This window comes from Panicum virgatum, chromosome 6K (assembly GCF_016808335.1).
Source record: "Panicum virgatum strain AP13 chromosome 6K, P.virgatum_v5, whole genome shotgun sequence".
Lineage (NCBI taxonomy): Eukaryota > Viridiplantae > Streptophyta > Magnoliopsida > Poales > Poaceae > Panicum > Panicum virgatum.
Window position 1 is genome coordinate 35271308 of NC_053141.1, and position 14599 is coordinate 35285906.

At 51.9% G+C, this 14599-nt stretch overlaps 1 protein-coding gene across 1 annotated transcript in view; it reads right to left on the reverse strand.

Moving 5' to 3' along the window:
* LOC120713428 overlaps positions 1–14004 on the reverse strand; it is a 35930-nt gene extending 21926 nt beyond the window's left edge. Inside the window, exons 1-3 of the mRNA XM_039999393.1 lie at positions 13846–14004; positions 11839–13176; positions 2267–3583 (exon numbers count right to left, since the gene is read on the reverse strand). Of these exons, the coding sequence (XP_039855327.1) occupies positions 2267–3583; positions 11839–13176; positions 13846–14004 (2814 nt within the window). The remainder of the gene's footprint in view (positions 1–2266; positions 3584–11838; positions 13177–13845) is intronic.
* Between the last annotated feature and the right edge of the window lie 595 nt (positions 14005–14599).

Below are 14599 nucleotides of genomic sequence, written 5' to 3' on the forward strand. Positions count from 1 at the left end.
AAAGTTTTCTAGCTCCTCATGCATGGCATTGACCCAGTTAGAATCAGATAAAGCATGTCCAATATCTTTGGGCTCAAAGGAGGCAACAAACGCCGAATGAGCAAATCCAGAGATACTTGATACCTTGGACCTCGTGATTCGCTCGTTGAGGTCACCTAACATTTGTTGAGGTGGATGACGACGCTGAATGTGTCGTGGTGCTTCTCTTGACGAAGTCGCCTCGCCGCCGCCCTCAACATGGGTCCCGGAGGAAGAACCTTGAGCTGGATGTGGATCGGCCGTAGTCGAAGCTGTGGGGAGCGGGCCGCCATCGTCGTCTGAACTCGAATCTCCAGGGAGTGGGCCTGCAGCCGGCGCAGGGACACCACCATCACCCTCAAAGGCCTCAGGCTCATCCTCATCCTCGAAGATGTCCTGGCCAAACTCATCATCACCTGCACACTCCAAAGAAGCAGACAAAGAAGGAGTGGACTCGTCGAAGGTTACATTACAAGTTTTGACGATCCGGTTAGTCTCAAGAATAAGAACACGATAGCCTCTGGATTGAAGAGCATAGCCAAGAAAAATGCCATCAGAGCTCCTAGACTCGAACTTATCAAGATTTCCCTCCTTCAGAACAAAGCATCTGCAACCAAAAGCACGCAGGTGGGACACTCTGGGCTGTCGACCAAACCGCAACTCATACGAAGTCTTTTTCATGAATGAGCGAAGGAAGATGCGGTTGGCAACATAGCATGCGGTGTTGATCGCTTCGGCCCAAAAACGCCTAGGAGTCCTATGCTCATCGAGCATCGTCCTGGCCATTTCCACTAAGGTCCGATTTTTGCGTTCAACCACGCCATTCTGTGGAGGAACATAAGAAGAGGAGTATTGGTGATCAAGACCAAAGTCACGACAGAAGTCATCAAAACGAGCGTTCTTAAATTCAGTTCCATTATCACTGCGGATAGCCCTCATGGCATGTGGAAGCTCGTTCTGTAACCTCAAAGCAAGATCACGAAAGTGCTGAAAAGTCTCATCCTTAGTCTCCAAGAAGAAAACCCAAGAGTACCGAGAGAAGTCGTCAACGATCACAAGAATGTACCACTTCCCACCGACAGAGCGCACGCGAGCAGGACCAACGGTGTCCATGTGAAGAAGCTCGCCAGGGTGCGATGTCATCACCTGATTTACAGGTGGGTGCGGAAGGGAAACCATCTTCCCGTGACGACACGGGTGACACACAAGGTCCTTGTCCATCTTCAGCTTGGGCAATCCTCGGATCAGACCAAGTGAGCTGAGCCTAACTAGTAGATCAAAGCTCAAGTGACCGAGTCTCCTATGCCACCTCCAGAGCTCAGAGGACTGACCAGTCACTAGACAGTGAGAAGTGCTCGAAGAAGATCCAGAAAAGTCAATGCGAAACACACGACCAAAAGGAACAATGCCGCAAACAAAATCACCTCTGGAATCAAGAACACGCGAGCAACCTCTCTTAAAGCTCACCTCAAACCCATCATCAAGAAGTTGCGAGACAGAAAGCAAATTAAAACCAAGTTTGTCAACCAAGGCAACCTCTCTCAAGGTGAAGTTATCAGAAATCCGAATAGCGCCAACTCCACGTACCTTTCCTCTGCTGTTGTCCCCGAATGTGATATATTCCTTGATCGTCATCGGGGTGAGGCTGGAGAACCATCTGTGACTCCCGGTCATGTGGCGCGAACAACCGGAGTCCATGAGCCATATGTCCTCCAGGCCTCGAGTGTTCTGCTCAGTAGGAAGAAGAGCGGGCAAATGGCTCGACACTGGGGTTAGCACAGTAAGAAGCAAACCAGTGTCGTGCCATCTGCTCGAAAGCAGGGTAAGTATCCTCAAACGAAAACTGTGGCTGGCGACCACCACGCTGAGGAAAATGTGGTGCGCCTCCGCCACCAAAGCCTCGGCCTCGCTGACCACCACCGAAGGCACGGTGTGGAACAGGGCCGGCAAAACAACCAACAGGAGCGCGGTAACCACCACCGCCTCTGCCTCCTCTACCTACACGACGTGGCCTGGCTTCCCGCCTCTGCCCACGTCGAGCTGGAGTGTGTCCACCTGCAGACTGGTGGAACACCTCCAAAGCGCGCCTCTCAGGCTGCCTGCGCTCAAACCTCAACCTCCGAAAGCAAAACTCTCCCAAGTGACCCTCTCTCTCGCACCACTCACACTGGTAAGGCTCTCTCCTGTGTGTAGGTTGTGGTGTAGAAGCTGGGGCTCTCTGAGGCACTCTGGGGGGCTGAGTCCTCACCTTGGGCTTAGGAGTAGGCTTGCCACTAGGAGGGAGTGTGTCCAGTCGGTTCCTGAGGTAGTTAGGTTTGGGAACCCATACTGGATTCTTGGGTGGAGCTCTGGGTGGCTCAGTCAGGATTCCATCCTTGACTGGTGCTGGCTTAGGAGCTGGTGCGGGCTTAGAAGCTAGTGGAGCTGTGGAAGAAGAAAGTTCACTCACTCTCGGCTCAAGCATCTCACCAATCTTGCCATAGGGTTGGACAAAGTCAGCAGGAGTGAAAGCAAACCCAACCCCAACACCATCAGGACGCTTGAACTGCTGAACCATCATGCCCAACTGAGGCTCGCGGGAGGACACCCAACTGAGAACCTCCCGAAGGTGGGAGTTCTCCTCCTCCAACCGGGTCCTGTCCTTCCGTGCCTCCTCAAGCTCAGAAATCAAGCTAGGGCACACAGTACAATCAGCAGAGAAAGAGCTAGGAACTGCAGACTTCTCAAACTTCCTCAAAGCAGCACTCTTCTCCTTAAGCTCTTCTCTAAGCGCTGGGCACTCCTTGCAAGCACCCAAGAGGGTAGGCAGGGACTTGAGCTCGTCCAAGGCCTTCTTGCCCTCCTCGAGCTTGAGCAAGTTCTCATCATACTTGCTCCTAAGCTCGGACAAGTCAGACATCAAGCCGATGCACTGACTGCACTCATCCTCCTCAATACAATCCTCCACTACGGGGGCAGACTGAGCAATCTCTAAAGCTAACTTAGCTTCCTTCAGCTCCTGTCTCAACGCCCTAAACTGCCTCTTAGCATCCTTAATGATCAAATCCTGATTATCTAAAGCAGTGTAAAGATCCTCCAACTCCTCAGGAGTGGGGTGCTCAGGACGTACCTCATAGCTAGGCTCTGGCTGAGGTGCAGGCGCTGCCGTAGTGGAAGGAGTCCCGTCGGCGTCGGAGTCGATGGCCATGGTGCAGAAACCGGCCGCCTTCCCAGCATGGAGGCAAAGACCGGTGAAGCCCTCCGTGGCCTTCTTCTTGGAGCTCCGCTTCTTCTCGCCGCGGTGGTGTGAGTCGGAGTCACTGGAGCTGGATGAGGATGAAGACGTCGAACTCTGGCTGGTGGAGGAGTGATCCTCGCTCTGGGCGACGAACGCCTGCTTGTCCTTGTACTTGCCGACGTTCTTCTTCTTCCGCTCGTGGTGCCGCTTGGAGCGTCCGCCATTCTTCTTATGGGAGTGCCCACTCTTGTGCTTGTGGCGGTGCTCGCGGTACTCCTCGTGCCTGGAGCGGCCGTCATCATCCCTGGAGCTCTTCTTCCTGGGGCACTCGGCGGCGAAGTGGCCGGTCTTGCCGCAGTTGAAGCAGGTCTTCGCTCGTGCTTGTCTGTTGTTGAAGGCACGCTGGAACTTGTGGATGATCAATGCAAGCTCCTCGCTCCCAAGCACCTCCAACTGCTCATCTGTCACAGACACAAGTGAAGACAAGCAAAAACCTCCAAGAGAGGAGTCAGGGTTAGCTCCAGAGTTGCCTACCAGGGCCATAGACTTGGAGGCGGAGGCATCAGCATGATTGCCTTCCATCTTAGCTCGAGAGAGCTTCTCCACCTCCGAAGCCTTGAGCTTACTGAACAGCTCATCCACAGTGAGGGTCTCATAGCTAGCAGACTCTATGATAGTCTGGACCTTCACCTCCCAGACCTTGCGATCAAGAGCATAGAGAAGCTTCATAGCCTTCTCATGATCGGAGTAGGCCTGGGTGCTCTGTGGCTGGTTCGCACGCACCTTGTTCACAATCGACTGAAAACGACTGAACATGGTGTCGATGCTCTCACCCGGCAACTGAGAAAAGTTCTCGTACTCCCGCCGGTGAGTCTCATACAGCCTCGACTTGACACGGTTGGTTCCTTCATGGAAATTGGCCAACCGTGTCCAGATCTCCCGGGCTGTGAGAAGGTCGCTGACACGATCGAACTCAGGACGAGAGAGACAGGCTATGAGAGCGTTGTACGCCTTGCTATTGACCTCATGTCTCCTAACCTGAAGCTCGGTCGTGCGGACCGCAAGGTTCACATAATCAGGGTCCACGCAAATCTCCCAGACCTCGGAACCTAGACTCAAAAGATAGGCACGCATGCGCACCTTCCAATAGTCGTAATCGAATCCATCGAAGATCGGGGGTTTGCCCGGTGAACCCATGGTCGCACAACGGTTTCGAACCGGAGAAGGCTATAGAGAAACCGTCCCGGCTCTGATACCAATTGTAGGACCGAGTAATGCGACCAGAGGGGGGGTGAATGGGAGCCTTCGAAAAATTATCGCAATGAAAACTTTGGCTCTAGATTCAAGAGTGCATCCCAACCCCAGAGTTCTAGGCGTTGTGTAGAGCAGCTACGAGGAAACTACACTAACACAAAACTATCCTAGAAACAAACGTGATCGAACATGGAAGCAAACACACAAAGCAGCGTAAGAAGTAAAGCACGGTATATACACCGGTTGAACCGACGTGCACAAGGGCACTGCGTCGGTCTAACCAGTGTACAGAGCCTGCAGCGATCAAAAGCAAACGCCGGTTGAACCGACGACGCAATTCAAATGGCGTCGGTTTAACCGACGATCAGACGTCAGATGATCCGACAAAATCACAGGCAGATGTCGGTGCAGTTGTCCAGAGGAGCAACAAAATGCACCAAAACACCCAATGGACACCGGTTAATCCGACGAAATTAAATCCCCATCACCGGTGCAGTTGTCCAGAGGGTTCACAACTCGAAACAGATGAACTCCGGTTGATCCGACGTTGACAGAAATCAATACGCCGGTCGAACGCCTAAAATTGCAGACCAATTAGCAACGCCGGTTAAACCGATGTCGATGGGAGCAAAAGTACCGGTGCATCTAGCAAGCAGCAGAAAACCCTAGAGGCAAGAACTTCAGTTCACCGGTTGAACCGATGATCACCTAGACAGGCGTCGGTTAAACCGATGATAAGACAAGATCAACAAGTCGCAGAAGCTCTATTCTTGCTTGCGGCTTGATCAAGACTCAACGATACCCTGATCAAAATGAGTCTAAATCTCACCAAAATTTGCAGGTACGAACACAAAGACCTTGTGAACGTATCCACAAGAGGAATCGATGATTCACTCCATGATTTGAGAGGAATCGACGAAAACTCAAGCAAGAACGGGGTTTTCTCAAAACCAGAAACGCGCAAGAAATTCGATCCTAAGAAGCTCGTGAACTCTAGGAGATTAGCACTAGGTAAGAGGGCATGAATCCACGGCAAAAAGCTCTCAAGGCCACTGCGATCTCGGCACACAAAGACTCCACCACGAAATCAAGGCTTCATCACACAGAGCTCCAAAAGAACAAGAAACTAACCTTGATTTCAAACCCCGGAGGGCACAAGGAGGGATGGGCCTCCTTTCCCACGAAAATCTCCTTACAAGACTCAAGAATCCATCCCTAATTCTACCTTGGAGAAGGAGAGGGAGAAGAACAGGGAGAAGGAAGGAGAGGGCGCCAGGGACTTGTGCTTCTCTGTTCTGAGCGCCAAAGCAGCCCAGGGAGGGGCGCCTCCCTTTTTACTAGCCAGGCCAGCTGCCCTCCCACTTTTCCTTTCCCTCCAAGCCATCCTCTAATGACTAGACTACCCCTAAGTGCTAGACTAAACTAGAAGGCCCTTAGGGGCAAAACTGGAAAAGATACAATGAAGTCCATCTGACGGCTGCGACGACTTGGAGTAGATTGCTTCGACCTGACGCAATTCCTCTGATGTCGCCACGCGTCCTTTTGGAATCTTCCGGGGGCAGTTTTGGGAAAACTGCCGAAACCGAGTTCGGGTGCGGTTTTGGAGGAACCGCAAAACCTTCCCGCGCGATGTTTCCGGGCACACCCGCCAAGCCCGATGTCACCACGTGTCCGACCTCCCGCCGGAACCCTAGCGCCTTCGTCATCCCTGACGCCATCGCCATCTCTCTCCGACTCGGCCGACGTCGACGCATCCCAGCCGTTGGTTTTTCCCGAGCTACCAACAAACTCCACGCCGTCCCGCCTTGGCGCCAGGAGTGGATCGCCACACGGCCCAGCAGTGGCCCAAGCATCTGGGCCGCCCTTCTCCACCGCACAGTCGTCCGGTCGGGCCTCCAGCGCCACCGCAAGGTCTCCTGCCTCCGCATGGTCGTCGAGCTCCCGCCACTGCAACGCCGCCGCATGGTACATCGGCACGCGCCACGCTCTTGTCCAAACCATCTCGCTGCCACCGCACCATCGTGTACCTGCACACCACAGACCAAGAACTGGCACAATCTCCACAGAGTCGCGACTAAACGCCATTAGTCCACTCCACGTGTTGGCAATCACTCATCACACTAAGGAGCAGACCTCCACTGCCTCTCAATCTCCCCCTTGATGAGTGCATTGTCAACACCACACCCCACACGGGCACTGGTGAACACAAAGGATAACCAAAAGAAATAGAAAACAAGAGAGAACTATCTCAAGTGACCAAAAGCCAATGAAAGCAAGAAAAGATCACTTGAAGATAGCAAAGCCAAAAGAGTCAGCCCCTAAGACAAGGGCAACGGCTCGACGCACTGACTCCAAAACATGCTTGACCCCTCAAGAAAGAGGCAAGGCTCAACACAGCCAAGCATGTGCAAATCTGGTTCCTCCAGAAAGAGGCTAAGCTCAACGCAACCAGCAAAGAGCATGAAAAAGCTCAAAAACTCCCCCTGAAATGCAGCTCCCCCTCACTATGCAACTCTCCCCCGATGTGTGCACACTCAAAGTCTGAATCTCTCCCTGAGATCAAACAAACAAACTCTCCCCCTTTGGACAAGGATCAAGAGATTTCACCCTAACCCCTAAGGTGAGACAAAAAACAACATTCTCTCCCCCTTGTTGACAAGGCACACGTCAAGGAAACTCCCCCTGCCTAGATGCTCCCCCTGGAAATATGCCATGAAGTGCATGCGTGCCTAAAAGCTTCCAGGTACAGAACAAGAGCATTTGCAAGGGTCAAATCAGCACAGCATATGAGGGTGCATATACAAAGACAATGCATGAAGAAGCTCATAAGAATATATCTATACAGATCATGAGCAAGCATTTGTCATTTGTAAAAGAAAAGCATCACCATAAAGGACCTAGCATACTAGAAGGCAAGCAAGCATGCTAGAGCTAGCAAGAACATACAGGTGAGCTACCCAAACCATATCACAGCAACTGCCACTCAAGCAGCCTTGATACCAATTGAAAACTTTCAAATTTCGGTGCCAGGGGTTGAAAGCTTGCAAGCGCTTAACTTAACGAATGTGCCAAGCCTAGGTCAAGGACCATCAGAAGCTTAAGACACCACTCTCAGTCATCCACAGCCTTGTCCAAGTTCTCCAGAGGAGCAGTCTCGATACAAGAACAGTGGTGCAAGCAATCCCACTTGGATCTTTTCACTCAAAGCAACCCAAGATAAACCAATTTGTTGGACTTTTTGAAATTAGATACCAATTAAACTATTCCAACAGAAAAGAGGGCATCTTGTTGCATGTGAGAGCAAGGGACCTAGCCACTAAGCATGATCAAGATAGCATAAGCATACAAACCTACACATGCTAGTAGCAGACCCTGAAGGTGACCATGTTTTATGATTTTCAGAGAAGAAAATAGCTAAGCTCAGAGCCAATATACAACATATTCAAAGGAGCTAGCTACTCATGGTCAAAGCATATATACAACTCATAGCATAGCACAAGGCACAAGCAAATGCAGATATCATACATGAGAAGCTTAGTGCAAGTGTAATGCATGATGGTATGTACACAAAATGCAAGAAAAACAAAAGAAGGAAAAACAAATCCTAAACTACAAAAATAACTACCCAACTCAAAATGGGTAGCACATGCCAAGCTCTCCCCGCAAGCGAGCATAGGTGGCTTGTTCTAGGGGCTTGGTCAAGATGTCGGCTACTTGATTTTCAGTGGACACATGGGTCAGCTCGACATCACCCTTCTCATAGTGATCTCTCAGAAAGTGGAACCTCACGTCTATATGCTTGGAGCGAGAGTGTAGGACGGGGTTCTTGGCTAAGCTTATGGCTGAAGTGCTGTCAATGAAAATGGGAACTCTGCCATAGGTTAGGCCATAATCACTGAGAGTGTGTCTCATCCAAAGGATCTGGGAGCAACAACTAGCAGCAGCTATGTATTCGGCTTCTGTGGTGGAAAGGGCTACACTAGTTTGCTTGCGGGCAGACCAAGACACAAGAGAAGTTCCAAGAAACTGGCAAGTGCCTGAAGTCGACTTGCGATCAATCCGACACCCACCATGATCAGCATCAGAGAAGCCAACCAACGCAAGAGAAGAGGAAGAAGAGTACCATAAGCCAAACTCAGGAGTGTATCAAAGGTACCTGAAAATCCTCTTCACAGCGTTCCTGTAAGAAGTGCGCGGAGAAGCCTGGAACCTCGCGCAGAGACAGACCGCGAACTGGATGTCGGGTCTGGTGGCCGTCAAGTACAGGAGCGAGCCGATCATGCTCCTATACTCCTTCTGGTCCACAGCAACACCTTCAGTGTCCTCATCCAGCGCCGTAGAAGTGCTCATGGGAGTCGGCATGGGACTGAGGTCCCCGAAGTCGAACTTCTTGAGCATGTCCTTGGTGTACTTGGCCTGGTGGACGAAGGTGCCATCCCGGGTTTGCTTGATGTGCAACCCGAGGAAGAACTGAAGCTCACCCATCATAGACATCTCAAACCCCCTGCTCATGTCATCAGAAAAACTAGAAACAAGAGAGTGAGAGGAGCCACCAAAGATAATGTCATCCACGTAAATCTGAACCAACAGAAAATCAGCACCATGCCTGAGGAGAAACAAAGTCTTATCTACCGATCCCATGACACACCCCTGTTTAAGCAAAAAGGCTCTCAATCTCGCATACCAGGCTCTAGGGGCTTGCTTCAGACCATACAAAGCCTTCTGAAGCTTGAAGACTCGGTCTGGAAACTTGGGACTCTCAAAGCCAGGAGGTTGCTTCACATAGACCTCCTCCTCTATAAACCCGTTCAAAAAGGCACTCTTAACATCCATCTGATACAGCTTGAACCCCTTCGAAGCTGCAAAGGCTAAAAAGATCCTGATGGCCTCTAAACGAGCTACAGGTGCAAAGGTCTCCTCATAATCTATCCCCTCCTGCTGGCTGTAACCCTGAGCTACTAACCTAGCCTTGTTCCTCACAACCATCCCCATCCTCACTCTGTTTGTTCTTGAAAACCCATTTGGTACCTATAGGGTGGCAATCTGGTGGAGGCTCTACAAGGACCCAGACTTGGTTTCGCTCAAAGTTTTCTAGCTCCTCATGCATGGCATTGACCCAGTTAGAATCAGATAAAGCATGTCCAATATCTTTGGGCTCAAAGGAGGCAACAAACGCCGAATGAGCAAATCCAGAGATACTTGATACCTTGGACCTCGTGATTCGCTCGTTGAGGTCACCTAACATTTGTTGAGGTGGATGACGACACTGAATGTGTCGTGGTGCTTCTCTTGACGAAGTCGCCTCGCCGCCGCCCTCAACATGGGCCCCGGAGGAAGAACCTTGAGCTAGATGTGGATCGGCCGTAGTCGAAGCTGTGGGGAGCGGGCCGCCATCGTCGTCTGAACTCGAATCTCCAGGGAGTGGGCCTGCAGCCGGCGCAGGGACACCACCATCACCCTCAAAGGCCTCAGGCTCATCCTCATCCTCGAAGATGTCCTGGCCAAACTCATCATCACCTGCACACTCCAAAGAAGCAGACAAAGAAGGAGTGGACTCGTCGAAGGTTACATTACAAGTTTTGACGATCCGGTTAGTCTCAAGAATAAGAACACGATAGCCTCTGGATTGAAGAGCATAGCCAAGAAAAATGCCATCAGAGCTCCTAGACTCGAACTTATCAAGATTTCCCTCCTTCAGAACAAAGCATCTGCAACCAAAAGCACGCAGGTGGGACACTCTGGGCTGTCGACCAAACCGCAACTCATACGAAGTCTTTTTCATGAATGAGCGAAGGAAGATGCGGTTGGCAACATAGCATGCGGTGTTGATCGCTTCGGCCCAAAAACGCCTAGGAGTCCTATGCTCATCGAGCATCGTCCTGGCCATTTCCACTAAGGTCCGATTTTTGCGTTCAACCACGCCATTCTGTGGAGGAACATAAGAAGAGGAGTATTGGTGATCAAGACCAAAGTCACGACAGAAGTCATCAAAACGAGCGTTCTTAAATTCAGTTCCATTATCACTGCGGATAGCCCTCATGGCATGTGGAAGCTCGTTCTGTAACCTCAAAGCAAGATCACGAAAGTGCTGAAAAGTCTCATCCTTAGTCTCCAAGAAGAAAACCCAAGAGTACCGAGAGAAGTCGTCAACGATCACAAGAATGTACCACTTCCCACCGACAGAGCGCACGCGAGCAGGACCAACGGTGTCCATGTGAAGAAGCTCGCCAGGGTGCGATGTCATCACCTGATTTACAGGTGGGTGCGGAAGGGAAACCATCTTCCCGTGACGACACGGGTGACACACAAGGTACTTGTCCATCTTCAGCTTGGGCAATCCTCGGATCAGACCAAGTGAGCTGAGCCTAACTAGTAGATCAAAGCTCAAGTGACCGAGTCTCCTATGCCACCTCCAGAGCTCAGAGGACTGACCAGTCACTAGACAGTGAGAAGTGCTCGAAGAAGATCCAGAAAAGTCAATGCGAAACACACGACCAAAAGGAGCAATGCCGCAAACAAAATCACCTCTGGAATCAAGAACACGCGAGCAACCTCTCTTAAAGCTCACCTCAAACCCATCATCAAGAAGTTGCGAGACAGAAAGCAAATTAAAACCAAGTTTGTCAACCAAAGCAACCTCTCTCAAGGTGAAGTTATCAGAAATCCGAATAGCGCCAACTCCACGTACCTTTCCTCTGCTGTTGTCCCCGAATGTGATATATTCCTTGATCGTCATCGGGGTGAGGCTGGAGAACCATCTGTGACTCCCGGTCATGTGGCGCGAACAACCGGAGTCCATGAGCCATATGTCCTCCAGGCCTCGAGTGTTCTGCTCAGTAGGAAGAAGAGCGGGCAAATGGCCCGACACTGGGGTTAGCACAGTAAGAAGCAAACCAGTGTCGTGCCATCTGCTCGAAAGCAGGGTAAGTATCCTCAAACGAAAACTGTGGCTGGCGACCACCACGCTGAGGAAAACGTGGTGCGCCTCCGCCACCAAAGCCTCGGCCTCGCTGACCACCACCGAAGGCACGGTGTGGAACAGGGCCGGCAAAACAACCAACAGGAGCGCGGTAACCACCACCGCCTCTGCCTCCTCTACCTACACGACGTGGCCTGGCTTCCCGCCTCTGCCCACGTCGAGCTGGAGTGTGTCCACCTGCAGACTGGTGGAACACCTCCAAAGCGCGCCTCTCAGGCTGCCTGCGCTCAAACCTCAACCTCCGAAAGCAAAACTCTCCCAAGTGACCCTCTCTCTCGCACCACTCACACTGGTAAGGCTCTCTCCTGTGTGTAGGTTGTGGTGTAGAAGCTGGGGCTCTCTGAGGCACTCTGGGGGGCTGAGTCCTCACCTTGGGCTTAGGAGTAGGCTTGCCACTAGGAGGGAGTGTGTCCAGTCGGTTCCTGAGGTAGTTAGGTTTGGGAACCCATACTGGATTCTTGGGTGGAGCTCTGGGTGGCTCAGTCAGGATTCCATCCTTGACTGGTGCTGGCTTAGGAGCTGGTGCGGGCTTAGAAGCTGGTGGAGCTGTGGAAGAAGAAAGTTCACTCACTCTCGGCTCAAGCATCTCACCAATCTTGCCATAGGGTTGGACAAAGTCAGCAGGAGTGAAAGCAAACCCAACCCCAACACCATCAGGACGCTTGAACTGCTGAACCATCATGCCCAACTGAGGCTCGCGGGAGGACACCCAACTGAGAACCTCCCGAAGGTGGGAGTTCTCCTCCTCCAACCGGGTCCTGTCCTTCCGTGCCTCCTCAAGCTCAGAAATCAAGCTAGGGCACACAGTACAATCAGCAGAGAAAGAGCTAGGAACTGCAGACTTCTCAAACTTCCTCAAAGCAGCACTCTTCTCCTTAAGCTCTTCTCTAAGCGCTGGGCACTCCTTGCAAGCACCCAAGAGGGTAGGCATGGACTTGAGCTCGTCCAAGGCCTTCTTGCCCTCCTCGAGCTTGAGCAAGTTCTCATCATACTTGCTCCTAAGCTCGGACAAGTCAGACATCAAGCCGATGCACTGACTGCACTCATCCTCCTCAATACAATCCTCCACTACGGGGGCAGACTGAGCAATCTCTAAAGCTAACTTAGCTTCCTTCAGCTCCTGTCTCAACGCCCTAAACTGCCTCTTAGCATCCTTAATGATCAAATCCTGATTATCTAAAGCAGTGTAAAGATCCTCCAACTCCTCAGGAGTGGGGTGCTCAGGACGTACCTCATAGCTAGGCTCTGGCTGAGGTGCAGGCGCTGCCGTAGTGGAAGGAGTCCCGTCGGTGTCGGAGTCGATGGCCATGGTGCAGAAACCGGCCGCCTTCCCAGCATGGAGGCAAAGACCGGTGAAGCCCTCCGTGGCCTTCTTCTTGGAGCTCCGCTTCTTCTCGCCGCGGTGGTGTGAGTCGGAGTCACTGGAGCTGGATGAGGATGAAGACGTCGAACTCTGGCTGGTGGAGGAGTGATCCTCGCTCTGGGCGACGAACGCCTGCTTGTCCTTGTACTTGCCGACGTTCTTCTTCTTCCGCTCGTGGTGCCGCTTGGAGCGTCCGCCATTCTTCTTGTGGGAGTGCCCACTCTTGTGCTTGTGGCGGTGCTCGCGGTACTCCTCGTGCCTGGAGCGGCCGTCATCATCCCTGGAGCTCTTCTTCCTGGGGCACTCGGCGGCGAAGTGGCCGGTCTTGCCGCAGTTGAAGCAGGTCTTCGCTCGTGCTTGTCTGTTGTTGAAGGCACGCTGGAACTTGTGGATGATCAATGCAAGCTCCTCGCTCCCAAGCACCTCCAACTGCTCATCTGTCACAGACACAAGTGAAGACAAGCAAAAACCTCCAAGAGAGGAGTCAGGGTTAGCTCCAGAGTTGCCTACCAGGGCCATAGACTTGGAGGCGGAGGCATCAGCATGATTGCCTTCCATCTTAGCTCGAGAGAGCATCTCCACCTCCGAAGCCTTGAGCTTACTGAACAGCTCATCCACAGTGAGGGTCTCATAGCTAGCAGACTCTATGATAGTCTGGACCTTCACCTCCCAGACCTTGCGATCAAGAGCATAGAGAAGCTTCATAGCCTTCTCATGATCGGAGTAGGCCTGGGTGCTCTGTGGCTGGTTCGCACGCACCTTGTTCACAATCGACTGAAAACGACTGAACATGGTGTCGATGCTCTCACCCGGCAACTGAGAAAAGTTCTCGTACTCCCGCCGGTGAGTCTCATACAGCCTCGACTTGACACGGTTGGTTCCTTCATGGAAATTGGCCAACCGTGTCCAGATCTCCCGGGCTGTGAGAAGGTCGCTGACACGATCGAACTCAGGACGAGAGAGACAGGCTATGAGAGCGTTGTACGCCTTGCTATTGACCTCATGTCTCCTAACCTGAAGCTCGGTCGTGTGGACCGCAAGGTTCACATAATCAGGGTCCACGCAAATCTCCCAGACCTCGGAACCTAGACTCAAAAGATAGGCACGCATGCGCACCTTCCAATAGTCGTAATCGAATCCATCGAAGATCGGGGGTTTGCCCGGTGAACCCATGGTCGCACAACGGTTTCGAACCGGAGAAGGCTATAGAGAAACCGTCCCGGCTCTGATACCAATTGTAGGACCGAGTAATGCGACCAGAGCGGGGGTGAATGGGAGCCTTCGAAAAATTATCGCAATGAAAACTTTGGCTCTAGATTCAAGAGTGCATCCCAACCCCAGAGTTCTAGGCGTTGTGTAGAGCAGCTACGAGGAAGCTACACTAACACAAAACTATCCTAGAAACAAACGTGATCGAACATGGAAGCAAACACACAAAGCAGCGTAAGAAGTAAAGCACGGTATATACACCGGTTGAACCGACGTGCACAAGGGCACTGCGTCGGTCTAACCGGTGTACAGAGCCTGCAGCGATCAAAAGCAAACGCCGGTTGAACCGACGACGCAATTCAAATGGCGTCGGTTTAACCGACGATCAGACGTCAGATGATCCGACAAAATCACAGGCAGATGTCGGTGCAGTTGTCCAGAGGAGCAACAAAATGCACCAAAACACCCAATGGACACCGGTTAATCCGACGAAATTAAATCCCCATCACCGGTGCAGTTGTCCAGAGGGTTCACAACTCGAAACAGATGAACTCCGGTT